Here is a 17,532-nt window from a genome sequence, read left to right on the forward strand (position 1 = left end):
ATAAAAACCAAGCATTCGTTATATGTAAAAAGTCCCACTTTCACAATCGGCACATCATAGTCTACAGATATACTGAATTTCAGCCTTCTAGTAGCACAGCAATTTGATACATTGGGCCGGCTTATGAAACAATTATATCCACATTTATTCTCAAGGCAGAAAACGGTGCCTGGTACATTCAACCATGGCTATAATTTGTGACCACTCAGCATCAGGGGGCAACAAGAAAAAAAAAACTCTTCCTCTACAGAGACTGGGGAACAAGAATAATTCATAGTTACAGAGAAAGGGGGGCAGTGAAATGATACAGTATAGCCCGATCTTGTCAGATCTCAGAAGCTAAGCTGTATCGGTACTTGGAAGGGAGACCTCCAAGGAAGACCCTGCAGAGGAAGGCAATGGCAAACCACCTCTGCTTATCACTTGCCTTGAAAACCCCACCAGGAGTCGCTATAAGTCAACTGTGACTTGATGGCACTTTACACACACACACAAACAGAGAGAGTGATTCTACTGCTGCTTGGGCATATTTATTTACCTGGTGCAAGAACTTCTCCTCCTTTCTGGCATCATGCTCCACTTTCTTCTCTGGCTTCACAGGACTCTGACACCTTTCCTGATTCACCTGTTCGTTCTCCATCCACCCAACTGAATTTCCTTGGGTTTTCCTGCTTGTCTCCAGCTGCTGCTGCCCTGGCTTTGTGGAATGCAGGTGTTCCCTGCTGCTTATCTGCTCCTGTTCCACTAGTTGCATTGGATGCATGTGGCACAAGGGCCCTTCTAGGTTCCTCTGGTTATTCTCTGGTGTCCAAAATGGATTCATAGGGGGAGAAGGCTCTCCTTGGTCAGCATTCATCTCCTCAGCAACAGGTGGACTTGTGGGGTATGAGGATTTTCCACAACTGTCCCAGTCTTTCTGCTTTTTAGAAGTATAAGAGATTGATTGCTCTCCTTTACCAGACCAGTCACTATCTTCACTGAGCCTTGGTTTTCTGGCAAGGACCTCCATTTGGTTTTTCCAGCTATTCTCTGGGTACTGCTGAGGAACACCACAGCACCTCGATTGCCTTGGACTTGAACAATTTCTCTCTACTGGCCTTCCAGGACTAGGAGAATGCCTGACCTCCTCAGAGAGGTTCCTACTTTCTGTGTATCTCTCAGGGCTGAAGGAACGCCCACTGTCTCTATGGCTTCTATCCGTATATCTCTCAGGGCTGAAGGAACGCCCACTCTCTCTTTGGCTTCCACCTGTATATCTCTGAGGACTTAAGCTACGACCAGCCTCTCCATGACTTCTGAAGCTAGTTGCAATAGATCTCTCTGGACTCAGGGAGCGCCTGGACTCTCTTTGGTTTCCACCTGTATATCTCTGAGGACTTGCGCTATGCCCAGCCTCTCCATGGCTTCTGAAGCCAGTTCCCATAGATCTTTCTGGACTGATGGAGCGCCTGGTCTCTCTTTGGTTGTCCCCTGTATATCTCTGAGGACTTATACTATGCTCAGCCTCCCCATGACTTTTGAAGCTAGTCCCGGTAGCTCTCTCTGGACTGAGAGAGCGCCTGGTCTCTTTTTGGCTTCCACCTGTATATCTCTGAGGACTTGCGCTATGCCCAACCTCTCCATGGCTTCTGAAGCCAGTTCCCATAGATCTTTCTGGACTGATGGAGTGCCTGGTCTCTCTTTGGTTGTCCCCTGTATATCTCTGAGGACTTATACTATGCCCAACCTCCCCATGACTTTTGAAGCTAGTCCCCGTAGATCTCTCTGGACTGAGAGAGCGCCTGGTCTCTTTTTGGCTTCCACTTGTATATCTCTGAGGACTTATACTACGACCAACCTCTCCATGACCTTTGAAGCTAGTCCCCATAGATCTCTCTGGACTGAGAGAGCGCCTGGTCTCTCTTTGGTTGCCCCTTGTACATCTTTCAGGAATAACCCTACTCCCAACCTCTCCATGGCTTTTCAAACTGGTTCCTTTGGAACTCCCTGGACTGAGAGAGCGGCTGGTCTCTCCTTGGCCTCCCCAGCCACCCCCCACCTGTCTTCTAGGGCTAAGAGCGGGTCCATCTTTTCCTAGGGCTGCCATTCCTTTCCCTGGGCTGAGAGCATGCACTGCTCCTCTGCAGTCTCTTACATCCTTCCTCTGTTGCTCAGCTGTATCCACAGGGAGCAAAGGCTTGCCTCGGGCCCTGCGGTCACTCTCTTTGTACCTCTCCACTTGCCCCCTTTGGCTTGCTTGACTCTTGTCCAAGCTCTGCGTGGGGCTAGGAGTGTGCAAGGCACCCAAGCAGTTTTTCCATTTGCTGTCGGTGGTCTTTCCAGAACTAGTGTGTTGGTGCACAGTCTCCAGGCATCTCTTTCTACTGTGATCCATTTGTTTCCCATGAGTTCCAGCTTGAAGAGCAGCCTTCTCTCTACCACCTTTGGGGAAATGAGCAGCCTCCTCCCGTTGCCTCCTCTCTCCCCTCACTTGCTGAGGAGGGACTGCTGAGTGCAGAGGACCCCCCTTGCTCCTGTTCTCTCTCTCCAGTCGCTGAGTCGGGCTCCCGGAGCGTGAGGATCCGCTTGGGCTTCCACTGCTTTTTTCGGGTCTCCCCGTGTGCAAGGATTCTCCTCTGCTTCTCTTGGGCTGTTCCGGCTCCCATGGAAGTCTCTTACTCACCTGGGGAAAAGAGGAGAAAGAGGTCATGTTTAGCCAGTGTGAAAGGCCACATTTAGTATCTTACCATGGGAGTTTATTCCTTAAATAAAGCACTCAGCTTGTTAGATCCTGTGACATTCACTGAGCCCTTATGAGCATTACATCCCCACCAATTCCCTCACAACCCTGCCCTGTCCATACTGCTTTAGTACCTGGTTCCCTCCCAACTGCAGGGCTGATTCATGTTATTTTGTCGTAAACACAATGTGGATTCCTGTTGGGGGAAAAAAATTCTTCTGTTCCTAGGGATACTTTTATTTTTGATTTCTTTAATGTTAAACGTGGCTTGCCTGAAAAGGTCAGGAAGTCTCCCACACAGTTGTCATTCTACAGAATGTGTAAAATAGAATTATTCAGGAGGGCTATTGTACAGTCTGAAATTTTAAGCAGTTAACTATATTGTTCATTGTATATTCTATGTTGTTTGGAGTGCATTGTTCTTTGCAATCCAGCTTCATCGCATTGTTTGTATTATATTGTCCTCATTTGCATTGATTTTCGTTGTGTAATCTTGAATCTCAGTCAGGAAGGCAGACTTTATATGAAGGAAATAAATAAAATTATTAACCCATTGCAAGGGATCGTTGCTCTATGGTAAAATATATTTTAGTGGGTACTGCAAGTGCTTTCCTTCCTTATATGCAAAATAGTTTTGTAGCACCACAAGGGCTAACAAGGGGTAATTGATTGATTGTAGCATAAATAAATACTGAAAAATTCTAGTGCTGCAAATTAAACAGGGCATTCAGCAGAGTTTAAACAGGCACAGTGATGGGTATTGTGTGGATTTTGTTCAGCCAAGGAGAAGTTGAGATAAGCATGCTTTTGAACAGCCAGTTCTCCCCCCGACCATGTGCCATTGGAGGTGGCACAGCCTTATGCACGATGGTACTGTAGAGATATCCAAAAGTCAATTGCAAAGATTTTAGTGAAGATTTAGCAAGAGAGAAACAAAGTGTTAGTTCTTCGAGGCGGACCGTGATATGCACAGAGCCAAATCTGGCAAAACAATACTGAGAGATAAGACTAGTTGGGCAGAGTTCTGTTCCCTCCCTCCCCAAGAGTCAGCTGGGACCCCACACCCTAGCCTAGCCACTCACTTCTCTGTGCAAAGTGGGGCTGGATTTCCTCCTGGCTAGCCGCCCTTCCTTGGCCAGTTTCAGAGTCTTACTATCCAGTCGATCCAGAAGTCCCTCCTCCAGAGCTTGGAAAGCCCCCAGCGTCTCCGACTTCCTAGTGGCCAAACAAAAAGGGCAGTTACTGAGTGTTGCTAAAGCTAAACTTCAACGAGTCCCCCCCAAAACAGAGAACTTGCTAGTTCTTGTGACCCAGTTATGGGTTTTAGACATTTACTGAGCTGTGTAAGTCCATGCTGTGTACAATCTCCAGCCTATATGTGGACTGAGAGGACCAACATGTACATTTTCTTCTGAATAGCATATATGCTATGAAACTATGGGCAATAGTGTTTTCCCCTTTACATTTACATTCAGCTAAAAAAGCATGAAGACATAACTGCAACTGGATTGCAGGTTATTTCCTACATGGAAGTGCCTTCCAATCATGCAACATTTTCTTGCTTCTACTGGGCTGTTTTATATTACCATTCTCCTTCTTTGACAGAGTGACTTACCTTTTTTTTTAATCTTTAATTTTTCCTTTGGACCCAGGCACTGTACCCCTTGGTTTTAGGGGAACAGATGATTATATACGCCACATGCCTTAATGGGCATTGAATTACGATTTTCCTATCAGAGCTAGCAGTATCATTCTTGAACCCTCGGTGGTCTTTTGATAATTCTTACGGTTTACAGGCTGATGAAGCTAATATCTGTGAAACGTGTATACAGATCCGGAAGGCACGTTCCCTTTGATTTTATTGACTGGTGAACCTCTACTTCTTCAATAGAAGGCTTCCTGCCATTGTGTAATTCACAAGCCGAAGTCGTCGGATATTGTATAATTATTTCGAACTTTTGCAGGCTATCGTTGATTGCACTTGATGTATGTGGTGTGTGGCGTTTATTTGTATGGTATTTATTTGTATGTTCACATTTATCTTTGTTAATTGTAAATTCATATTGTTAATTATATTCATATTGAGCCATCGTGCTGTTTTTTTCATTAGTTATTCACATTGTTCTCAGCATAGGTTTTCCTTTTCTTGCTAATGGGGATCGAGGCTACAACTTGCTGAGCACAAAGGTTAATGCAGCCCTATTACCATGCACACCACAGCATGACATGGCATAAGTTTGTACACACATCCTTCCCCATCCCATCTCTCACCTCACCTCACCTGCGCTCATGTCCAAAGATGCGCTCCACCTCTGCCCGGCCAGGGCTACGAGTGCGGGAGCTGCTGCGCTCTCTTTCAAAGGCTTCCCGGTGGCTGATGCGCTTTGGCTTGGGCAGGTCAGCCAGCACGGTGTACTCCTGCCTCATAAGTCCATGTTGGCCCTCGCTTCTGCCGCTCATACGGCAACTTAGGTTAGAGTCTGCAGAGCTGGTGGAGGAAGCAGGGTATCCACCAACCCTGGAGGCATCACCGCGGACAGGCAAAGGGCTGCGGCCAACACGGGGAGGGGAAGACATACAGCTCGGTTCTGATTTCCGACGCTCCAGAGAGAAATAGCTTCCCTCTGCTTGAGGCTTCCTCCATTTGTCTGCATGGTCTTGGCTCATGACCTTTGGTTCTGGATAGACCAGAAATAACATATTATAACAACACTTCCCAAGCGTGAGGAGAAGGGAAGAAGGAGCTCAAAGAATACTCGGGCTGATGATGATAATAAGCATTTGTATCATGCTTTAGTGTAATCCTTACAAATCATATTTACTGACACAAACAGCAGATTCTAAAGATTTGGAAGGGGATCAGGGACAGTAGGAGGGGCTTCAACATGCAGTATAGTCATCCTCTTTCTCCTTCAGGACTACTCTTACCTATCATCCCTTTGGCTTAATTTAAACATGATACATGAACACATGAAGCTGCCTTATACTGAATCAGACCCTGGGTCCATCAAAGTCAGTATTGTCTACTCAGACCGGCAGTGGCTCTCCAGGGTCTCAGGCAGAAGCCTTTCACATCACCCACTTGCCTAGTCCCTTTAACTGGAGATGCTGGGGACTGAACTGGGACCTTCTGCATGCCAAGCAGATGCTCTATCACTGAGCCACAGCCCCTCCTACACCATCTTGTATAAACTGAGCTGCCAACCCCATGCAGAACAGCTCTATATGCTTATATACGAGTATACCAGAGGTTGGTAGCCCAGGTGAGCATTGTGAATGTGCTAGCTAAGCATGTGTTCATAGCTGCTTTACACAGGTACTCCTTCTGTTTACACTATATGTTGTGCAAGTGCAAAGTTACACAGGCAACCGCTCTTACTTTGCGAAACTCATGTTTTAAATCAGGTCTGGGCATTTAACTCTATTCTCCACGCTGCTCCCCTCCTTTTCTGCCTTCTCTTTTAACTCACTGCCCAAACAACCTCCCAAATCTTTGAAAAACTTAAATTCTGGGAGCAGAGCTGATTATACAAATATGTGCACAGATACTTCATCTAGGCCTGGGATTTGGGTACCTTAATATAGCACATGATCTGTTCCACCCCATAGAAAAAGAGAAACCATATCTACAGGATGATGGGGGGGGGGTGAGTGGGAGCTGGGGTGTACCTGCTTTCAGACAACTCCAAGACTCTGTTTTCTCACAGGATCTGGAGGTTGTAGTTTCACTCCATCTGGACTTATCAGCATGCAGGCGTTCGGATCGTACCTCTTGCTTCTTGCCTGCATAGTACATCGTGTTTTGTTTGTCGGGTCCCAAAATGCTGTCGAAGAGCCTAGTCATCTCCCACTCCTAAGAGAAAAGAAAGGTTGTGTCATGTCACTCAAATAGCCTGCAGACAGCCCGTGTGTTGTAGTGGTGAATGTCAGATCTTCCATCCTCTGAAGAAGCAGCGGTGGTTTTTATATGCTGACTTTTTCTACCTTTTAAGGAAAATCAAACGGGCTTACCATCTCCTTTCCTTCCTTTCCCCACAACAGACACCTTGTGAGGTAGGTGGGGCTGAGAGAGTTCAGAGAGAACTGTGACTAGCCCAAGGTCACCCAGCTGGCTTCATGTGGAGGAGTGGGGAATCAAACCTGGTTCTCCAGACTAGAGTCCACCACTCTTAACCACTACACCACATTGGTTTAACCATGGAAGTCGACTGGATGACCTGTCACTCGCTCAGAACCTAACCTAACTCAAGGGGTGGTTGTTGTGAGGATAAAATGGAAGAGAACTGTGTACACTGCCCTGAGCTCCCTGGACCAAACACAGAATAAAAATGTACTAAATACACAAGTAAATAAGACAGCTCCATAAGCTCATACTGCATGGAACCTACAGCTGGATCTATCTAATGGGAAGAGAAGCTTGTGTGTCAGAGTAAATAAGGCTAAAACACTAAACCTACTCCTTTTAGATATATAACTATTCCCCTGCCTCTTTTTATTTAGGGACCTGGAATTCAGGGGCTTCTCTGCAATCATCTAAATCATTGGTCTTCGACTCATAGGCTGGAACCTTCAGATGGGTCATGGAGTCATGAGCTCCTTCTTACAAGAGCTACCTTTTTTCCTGCTGCTTTTTGGAAGGTCCATGCTGTTAGTACACACATGTACACTCAAAGGCGTAGCAGAACAGTGTGGAACACCGCCAAGCGGTGGAGAGGATTCGTCCCTGGCTTGCTCCTCATTAACAGAACACCAACTGGCACTCAGCTTGTGTTTCCCATCCCCAATTCTCTTGATCATGTCATCCTGGCCTTATCCCCCGCGAGGCCATAACTAAGTCCCCTCTTTCTATCATATGATTTCCTGTCATGTGCTCAGCAAGTTGCAGATCTGGAAAGGTTGAAGACCACTGACCTAAATAACCTCAGAGAGATGGAAGAAGCCAAGGCCTGGGAGAATTGGGCTGCTCAGAAGGAAACACCCACACCCACAGCCGTTTCCATCTTACCCTGCCAAGCGTAGCATCCGTGTCCGCATCAGTGCTGGTGCCAGTGCTACCATCAGGATAAGTAGTGATTTCATCCGATTCCTCCTCAGATTCTTTGTCAGATCTGCTGCTCAGCTGGGTATATTCCAAGCTTTCTTGACAGCTGAAGGGCAGGCAAAAGGAGGAGGGGAACCCAACATTTTTTAAACACAGTGGCCCAGCTAATAGCTTGTAGAAAGGCTCAGACATATCCAGAAGACTGTACAAAGGTTGCCAACAGTAAGAGCCAAAGATGGCCATCTCGCGTTTGCCTCAGCAAGAGGCAGTGAACACGTTCATAAAGCATGGCGGCTGCAGCACAAGTATAACCAGTTCCCAAGAAAGTAAATTGTGCTCTAGTAGTGCAAGTGTTGGATTTGGGTGACCTGGATTTAAACTCCCATTTAGGTATAGACTTTTTCTGAGCAACTTCACTGGATCAGTCTTTCAGCCTATCCTACCTCACGGGATTGTGGTGAGGATAACGTGGGGAAACCATGTATACAACCTTTAACTTTTTGGAGGAAAGGTGGTATAAAAAATGTAAAATAATAATAATGGCAGCCCCCTTGGGGGAAAGGAAGGATGTGACTTCAGCCCCAAGTAGGACACAAGCAGGGCTCTGTATATTCCCCCCCAAGGGAAACCATAATAGAGAAAAACACCACCTCACCCATTTGTAAGAACCTACCTTTAACAGTTTACCCCAGGGCAACTAAGCTTCATTCTAGCACAGCCCCCTTTAGTAAAGGTATTCTCCAAGAACACCAGTACTTCGCATTTATGTACAGTAGCCCTGGGTAGACTATAGGTGGGCTAAGAGGTGGTGGTTTGTCTAAACCCATCTAAAGAGTTCAAAGCTCCTACATTATGGGGACTCAGATCAAATGTCACCTATATCTTATATCCGAACACAGCAATGCAAGGTCTGTTACCAATATCTCAGCTTTGAATTGTGGAGCAGGGCCTGCCAACTGCTTTCAGAAATACTGTCTCAACCCACCACCATAGAACTTACCTCTCAACCTTTTCCTTGGAGCCCACGCAAACATAGAGTTCACACTGGGGCACTAAGATGCACAAGGAGTCCCACTGGACACCACTGCTGGAGTTGTTGTTGGAACTATTCCCACAACCAGAGGTGTTCCCTGTGTTTTCCTCTGCTGCCTACAAGGAGGAGATGAGAGTTAACAAAAGAGGCACCGGTAGTAACCCATTGCTTCTTTGGCAAGGGAGATATGGGGACCGCCCAGCTCAGCAGAGACGGGTCCTGCTACCTTTCCATTCAGCTCGATAAAGAAAGTACCATGCACATATGAGGCTGGCAATATTCCTTTAATAACAGAAATTGGTCCTATAAACAGACACTGGCTTACCCATTTGTGTAGTTACTCAGGGGAGGAGTAGGTGCCTTTCCTTTCCCCCTCCTTGGGGCAACAGCCATTTATTGGTACAGTCTCCAGAGGTTATGTGATTTCCCACAAATATATAACACCAGAGGAGTAGCTGTTAGTATTTTAAGGTGCCCCACAACTTCTGTTTTATTTTGCTTTCCGAGGCTAACAAAATATATTCCAGCACAAGCTTTTCAAACCTCACGCCATCAGATGTCTTGCAGCAAAATAAAAGACATTCAGGGGCTCCTTGTGCTGGAATATGTTTTGTTAGTCTTTAAGGTGCTGTTGGACTACTGTTTTATTGATACAAATATTGGGTGGTATCCTCCACTGGAGGAAGAGCCACTTAAGATGGAGAGAGACTCCTTAGGCTCAAGGAAGTCTTCAAACCTTGTTTAGTGGAGCGGCAGAATACAAGCAGTTGTATATTACCACATTTAAAGTTCTTTATACTGTTAACAATTGTTTTAGTTAGTGTTGTAAACTTGGATAAGATTAGGAATGTATCACCCCCCTCCCTAAGGTCCATCTGGCAGAAGATGACATGAGATGACACAGAAGTAATTTAGGGTGTGTAATTTTAACTGTAAGCCGCCTCTAGCTGGACTCTGAAGGGGTGGCATAGAAATATTCTAAATAAAGCCTTTCAGCCTGAGACAAGAGAGAGGGATGGGGTGAACGAACTACTTAGAAGTATTGAACTTAGACCTGGATCTAAAAGCAGGGGTTCTCAAATGAAGGCGAACCCCTAAAGCGAACTCTGAGCCTTCCTCTTATCTAGGGCTGCATCCACATGGGGATTTTTTTCCATAATGACAGCAGCATGGCTCTGCCTTTTCTGGGAGCTTCCACACAACACAGTGCTCAGAATAAACACAACTTGTGAGACACCCAAGATTTCCCTCATTAAATTGGATCAAAGGGAAGCTATCTTGAATCCAATGCAAGCAAGGAAATGTGGGGTGGCTGCTGGCGGCGCTTTCATGTGGAAACTCGGTCTTCAGCCAAAGAGACAGGGCAGAGCTAAGCCCCTCTCCCAGCCCTTTAACGGACTACAGCTGGGCTGCAGCGCTTTGAGCAAAACAGCTCAGTCATGAAGGGGGTTGCCGAGCTGTGGGAGGACCCAGAAGATTATCATCCCCTCAGCCTTCCAACGCAAAGGGAAAGAGGGCTGACATCAGCAAAAAGCAGCGTGCGCACGAAACATGTAGACACCATCCCTGCCTGCTCCCACTCCTTGATGCTGCCTCTTGAGGAGAGACATGTTTGTGTGCCTGCTTATGGAAGGAGCCTAGGATTAAGGATGTAGTAATTTTTTTTTTTGAGATTTACACAAGGCCAAAGCATACTTTAGGGTGGCCTTGAATTAAAAAGCCTGAAAGCAAAAACAAACCAACGGCAGATTATCCCAACTGCCCTAGAAATCAATAACAAATATCACACGGTATCCTATGTTATTCCCTATTACTATGTATGGGTGTGAAAGCTGGACAATGAAGAAAGCTGACAGGAAGAAAGTAGACTCCTTTGAAATGTGGTGTTGGAGGAGAGGGTTACGGATACCGTGGACTGCCAAAAAAACAAATCAGTGGGTTATAGATCAAATCAAGCCTGAACTGACCCTAGAAGCTAAAATGACTCAACTGAGGCTATCGTATTTTGGTCACATTATGAGAAGACAAGAGTCACTGGGAAAGACAGTCATGCTAGGAAAAGTTGAGGGCAGCAGGAAAAGAGGAAGACCCAACAAGAGATGGACTGACTCAATAAAGGAAGTCACAGCCCTCAATTTGCAAGATCTGAGCAAGGCTGTCAAAGATTGGACATTTTGGAGGACTTTCATTCATAGGGTCGCCATGAGTCGGAAGCGACTTGACGGCACTTAACACACACACACACATCCTATGTTATATTATCTGGGAAATATTAAGGATGCATCAAGGACAAGAGTCACCCCAACTCTGACATACGGAAGGAGAATGCACCTCCCTTGGCAATGGTCTGCCCCCACTCATGAAATTGTGCCTTACACTTTGAGAATCCTTGCTCTCCCAGCCCCTCCAATATGGTATACCTTGTTTCTGCTGTCTGACTGCGGCACGTGATCCTCTGAACAGCCTGGGCCAATCTGACAGAGATACAGAAACGAAGTTGAGCTTCACAGCCACCCCCCTCCACTCCTACAGTTCTGTGATTCGAGTGGTCACCATCCCACCCACTCAGCCCCACATGCAGCATAGGGAAGCGCTGTGGGGGCATCTGGCCAAAGCCCAGGCCAGCTGAAGCACAGATTGGAAAAATTACGTTGGTTGCCTGTGCTCCATCACCTTTAAGGAGCAAAAGGGGTATGGCGGTGGGTTTAACAAGACTCTTAACAGGCAACAGAGCAGGTGATTTCCCCTGTTCGGCTCCAGAATCCACTGGCAAGCCTGCCTGTCCCTTTAAGCCCTTCAGCATTGGCCTAGCATGCTCCATCAGTCCCCCGCCTTCACCCCAATTACCTTAGCAGGTTCTGATCACCAAAGGGAGGGTCCCTAGCAGGCTGGCTGTCAACACCATTTCCCTTCCATTGTCTTGCCCAGGCTGCAATTCACTCAGAGGGAACGGTTCTGAGCAGATCGCGGGCGAGCCAAGAGGAAATTCTAGAGGGCCAGGACTGGGGAGAGAGGGAACCTCATTACTATTTCATAACCCTGGGCTGATCTAGCCCAGCAAACAACGAACAACACGAAACCCTTTGTTAACAGGACACCAGCTGGCACCCCATAGGGAGAGATGGAGTTTTACACCTGGCCCAGACTAGGGGGTGGACCAGAAGCCAGACAGGTGACTCATTCTGGACTTCTAATCCTACTATATTTCAAAGCCTTTTCATGCTGTAGCAACACGTATCTGGTGTCTCAACGCCCAGGACTTCTGCCTCTTAGAGAGCACATAAAGCCAGGATAATAAAAGTTAAGAGCACTCACTGATGTAAAACAGTGCACACATGTTTACTCACTTTGCACGTAAATAGATTTAACTGCTAGAGTTTTGCCTCCACCCTCAGGCATTCTGGGAGCTGTAGTTCTACAGTAGAAGTCTATATTTTAACCTATTCTTAGTACTCTCATACTTGTAAAGATTCCCAGGGTTCCTTCTGAACCAAAACAGTTTAAAAGATAGCCCATGTTGCTGCGCAGATGTAGCCTCAATCCCACACTGAGAATATGTTCAGAGCCTTTCACCCTATCCTTTTAGCCCGATACCTTCCTATAGAAATTGTAAAAGAGTCACAAGAATCTTGTATCTAAAGCTGCAAGACAGGTTAGTGACACTTCACTAATGAAAACACTGAGGATGTTCTGCCTTTGTAGGTCATAGATATCTAGTTCAGTGAATATCTCAGAGGGATTAGCTTCTTGTAGTGAAATTAAACAGAAATCTAATGGCATCTTAAAATTTAACAAAACCTGTTCTAGCTTTCATGAGTCAGGTCATAAAGAGCAGCCTTGCTGGATGAAACCAGTGGTCTATCTAGTCCAGCATCTGTCTCACACACTGGCCAGCCAGTTAAGTCTGGAGGGCCAGGAATAGGGCACAGAGACTAAGGCAGTGGTGGCAAACCTATGGCACGTGTGCCAGAGGTGGCACTCAGAGCCCTCTCTGTAGGCACGCAAGCCGTCGCCCCAGCACAGAGTTTGCCTGAGTTCGTTCCCCCGGCTGAGGAGGCTGGGGACAAGCGGTGCCTTCTTGGCTCCTCTGGGAAGCGCCGGGCTCCTTCCCAGTGCCTTCTCCGCAGTCGCCGGCTGCGCTCCGGAAGTGAAGACAACGATGAGCCTTCTGCCGAGGACTGGAAGAGGCAGAACTGGGACGGCGCTGGACCGGGAGTGGGATGCCTGGGCGGCCGTCTGCGGCGGACTGGTTGGTGACTGCAGCGCAGGGGGTTGGCGGTGAGGGCTGAACAGGGGCCAGCCTGGCGTTTGTGCTGGAGCCAAGCCCTTCGTTTAGCTCGGGTTTCCACTCTGCTCATTCATGCAACCGAAGGTGCCTCTGAGCGCATGCAGAGGGCTGTCCCCACCATCACCCCCCCGCATAACAGTCTTTTAACATTTGTATGAAGATAACAGTTGGAAAAAGAACCAAACTGAAGGGGTGGGGGCTATGCTCCAGCTGCTTTCCTTCCCCTGCTCAGCCGCCCATGAAGGGTTGCCAACCTCCAGGTAGTAGCAGGAGATCTGCTATTTCAGTTCACCTGGAGAAAATGGCCGCTTTGGCAATTGGACTCTATGGCATTGAAGTCCCTCCCCAAACCCCACCATTCTCAGGCTCCGCCCCAAAAATCTCCCGCAGGTGGCAAAGAGGGACCTGGCAACCCCTAGCCCCAAGTGGACTTCTAGCTGTGTTGGCACTTTGCGATAAATAAGTGGGTTTTGGGTTGCAGTTTGGGCACTCAGTCTCTAAAAGGTTCGCCATCACTGGGCTAAGGCCTTCCCCTGATGTTGCCTCCTGGCACTGGCATTCAGAGGCTTACTGCCTCTGAATGTGGAGGTTCCTGTGCTAGTAGCCACTGATGAACCTATCCTCCATGAATCTGTATAATCCCCCTTTAAAGACCTTTCAAAGCATCTGAAGAAGTGAGCTCTCACTCACAAAATCTATGCTGGAACACAGTTGGTTCACCTTCAAGGTGCCACTGGAATTCTGTGTATTAGAACAGTCATGATCTAGTTTTGGTTAGCAATGGAAGATCTAGCATTAGTCTTGAGCATCTCAGGAAAAACAATAATGAAGGGACAGCACAAGACAATTTCAGGACTTGCAGTTATCTTTTCCCTTACTCCTACAGGCAGAAAAGAGAGCCAGCGTGGTATAGTGGTTAAGGTGTCAGAGTAGGAATTGAAACCCCACTCTGCCATGGAAACTGGTGGGTGACCTTGGGCCAGGCACACACACTCATCCTCGACTCTGGCAAGTATATGTATGGGAGACCTCCATATAACAGGGGTGTGACGCAGAGGCAGGCAATGGCAAACCACCTCTGAACGTCTCTTGCCTTGAAAACCATGCGGGGTCGCCATAAATCAGCTCTGACAATGGCAAAAAAAATGGACAGAAAGAGTTGGCCAGAGTATGTGTACTATAATTTCTATACTCCTTACAAAATAGCCATTACGAGTTTAGGGTATGTGGTTATGCTTAAGTTTGCCCTCCATGGGTTCTTCAGTCAATACATTTTTCATTATTACTTTCTCATTTGTCTCCTGACATTATCATTAGTGTTGTCTCTAGAGACATAAAATTTCTAAAAATTCTGAAGCCGTGGACAACATTTGGAGGGGTATGACATTTTATGTTTTCACATAAAATGCACTATTTATAGCATATATGTTTGTATTGTTTGCATATTTATGAAATGCAAAAATACAGATGTTTCAGTTTTCTACAAGAAAAATTGGGAATATACCCAGAAGGTCCAACAGAGAGCTAAATACTTCTGCACCCTATGGTATCTTAGCACATATAGCTTAGTGTTTGCCTTCAGAGAGATAAGAAAAAGCAGGAGGACACAGAAGGCAACTTATGTAATAAACAAAGGAAAGTGTTTTATTTGAACAAAACAATCTCCCCCAGTCACAATAGGGCTAGCAGCATATTTGGATATCAAATAAAACATGGCTGCTCAATACTATATCATCATCCACATCATAGTATATTAATTATGGGGGAACTTAGTCATTTAAACAATGAACATATCCTTGAAAATAGATTGTATGTTTACCGTAAACACAGGAATTTTCATTATCTAATGCTGTAGATTGCCTTTTGTAAAAATCTTTGGAACACATATTTTGAGCAAAACCTTATCTTAAAAAGTATTTCACTCATTCCAGAAAAGAGAATATTTCGTTGGAGGTTTCTTTCCCCCTCAGCATTCCCCCATAACTTTCAACGTTTCTGGGTTGGGTTTTTTTTTGGGGGGGGGAGTTCTTAGGGGAGGAAACTTTTCTTCTTTAAAGTTTTTTTTGTGGGTGGGGGGGCTGGACTTCACATCCCTGTCTCCCTCCTCTGCTGAAATTTTGATGCTGTGTTTCCCAGGGTAGGGACTGGGAAATACCATGCACATAAATGTGGTTACGTAGAGTGAGCACAAGGAAAGCTTCGCCTGTTGAATTGTCACCTGTCATGCAGCTATTCAAGAGACAGAGTTTTTGCTCTTTAGCAAGGTGACAACTACCCTTCACAATAGCCATTAAGGCCTAATTTACAGTCCTCTGCATCTCCTGCTAGAACACTTAATATATCATTAATCCATTATTTTACCAATCCCTGTGGCTCATTCAAAGTCCACAGCTGCAAACAGCGCTCAAGTGATCTGTTTGAAGGATTTTTTTTTGTTTTGTAGGCCCACTCAGATTACAGAAACACCTCGCAGACAGCATGCCCCCAAACAAGAAGGAACTAGGAGATCCGGCACAGCTGCTTTGTGGCGGGGAACCTGCTTGGGCAGCTGCATTAGCAGAAGATGTCACAAGACAGGGCTGCAGAGGTGAGAAAAGGTGCACCTGAACACATTTCCTCCCTCTGACTACTCTCAAAGGCACAGAAGCCCCAACAGTAAAAGTCTGAGCGCTTGCTGCAGAGCACAAATAAGTCAAAGCCAATTACAATCAGAACAGACACCAGTGGGTTTTGGAGCCACCAGGGAGATGAGGAAGCCCACTAAACAGCCACAATGCAGCACAAGGGACTGTGGGCTAGAAGGTGGTTTCTAGCCCAATTCACCGTTGAGTCTCTCTGACAGAAATGGAATATTATCTCCATTCTAGACCCAAGTCAAACTGACTCCCAAGAAACCACACGGGACAGTCACACCATTAAAGATTTAGTACTCCTTCTGTGGCATATGAGGTCAGCTGGGAGCCTGGAAGGCCACTCTTGATGGTCCTTGCAGATGTAAAAGTTTAGAGACCATTGACCGCACTTCCCGTTGCTAAAGTCTTAACTGTGCACAGCTTTAACTAATATCACTCGATCCTTGGAAGCAGAATCACTTCTTGGCTGTGCTCCGATTTCAGCTTGGCCAACTGACCTTATGACAGCATCTCCTTCGCAGTCTAGTCTTTGGAGGCCTGGCCCCTACAAATATCAAGAAAGCACCTCACTAACAGCTTCTGCTAGACCCTGCCATCATTCTGAGGGTTTAGGATTGACCGCTTAAATCCTGAACTCCAGGAAACATGACCCTTTGTTATCATCTGTTTAGAACTTTCTACTTTCTGCACTCCCAGCAGCAATATTCCCCCCAAACAAGGCAGCCAGAGGTCAAACATCCATACCCTTCAACCCAATATCAAGGCATAAGCTCACCTGGTTGCCATGTTGATGAGCGCCAAGTGTTCGAAAGCAGTTCTGGCACCGACTCTTGGCAAACACATTGGCCTCAAACTTCTCACAGAGCGTATTATCTGCAATTTCTGACATGGTCCATGCAGGGAAGGGAAGATCCCTCAGGCATGCAGTTTTAAGGGGCAGCTGCAGGGGAAGGGGGGAGGAAAGCAGCAGCGACAGGGTCACAAGACAAGACACAGGAATACCCTCAGTCTCCATCCCAATCTTATTTAAAAAGAGAGACGGAGAACACACACTTCACATAGCCAAACATACAAGGGCAAAAAGCAGAGCTCCAATCATATCAGAGGAGCTTATCTTTACACAGAAGTATCAAAACATTACCTGAAATTAGCAGGACCCAACCATCAGTGTTGGCCTATGCACACCCTGTCATGCTTAATTGCACTTGACCACATGTCCTGGCCCATCCAGGTATAGCATTACCACACTGGTGGTATACACAATTGCCCCACTGATTTTTGGCCTGCCAGCATGAATTGCAAAAGAAATAGCACACACAGTAAAAGCATGTAAACATAATGCAGTGCTAGTGCATTACTAACACGGCTAAGTCATTACTGGTGGCCACAGACATACCCATTTCAGTCTGTCTTTCTTACAAAATGAAGAACAATGAAGGAAATACAGTTAATAACTATTGCCTAGAGTAGCACCACTCCTCCACATGAAGCCTTGGGCCAGTCACAGTTCTCTCAGCCCACAGGGAGGCAGGCAATGGCAAACCATCTCTGAATGTCTCTTGCCTTGAAAACTCTATGGGGTTGCCATAAGTCAGCTGTGACTTGACAGCACTTTCCACCACCACCAGAGTAGCACACTTGATAATATGTGTAAGCCTTAGCCTTTGTGCTGACTGAGGTGACAACACTATGTCACCCTCTTGCTCCACCAATGGGACTACTTGCTACTTCCATTGCCCTACTTCCCACAACCACCAGTGGGCTTCTTCTGCTCCACTATGCATCTGTTCAGCCTCTTCTTTTCTCTACCTTTTAAGG

General features: G+C 46.4%; 1 protein-coding gene across 1 annotated transcript; it reads right to left on the reverse strand.

The window, feature by feature from the left end:
- Window positions 1–244: 244 nt before the first annotated feature.
- LOC130474863 (filaggrin-2-like) lies at window positions 245–16,603 on the reverse strand. Its single transcript, XM_056846557.1, has 10 exons — window positions 16,490–16,603; window positions 11,214–11,267; window positions 8,761–8,909; window positions 7,725–7,866; window positions 6,389–6,572; window positions 5,001–5,397; window positions 3,802–3,934; window positions 1,144–2,662; window positions 539–801; window positions 245–253 (listed from the first exon to the last, which is right to left on the reverse strand). The coding sequence occupies exons 1-10, from the start codon at window positions 16,601–16,603 to the stop codon at window positions 245–247; spliced, it is 2,964 nt and encodes a 987-aa protein (XP_056702535.1).
- Between the last annotated feature and the right edge of the window lie 929 nt (window positions 16,604–17,532).

Source organism: Euleptes europaea, chromosome 3 (genome assembly GCF_029931775.1).
Source record: "Euleptes europaea isolate rEulEur1 chromosome 3, rEulEur1.hap1, whole genome shotgun sequence".
NCBI classification, from domain to species: Eukaryota; Metazoa; Chordata; class Lepidosauria; order Squamata; family Sphaerodactylidae; genus Euleptes; species Euleptes europaea.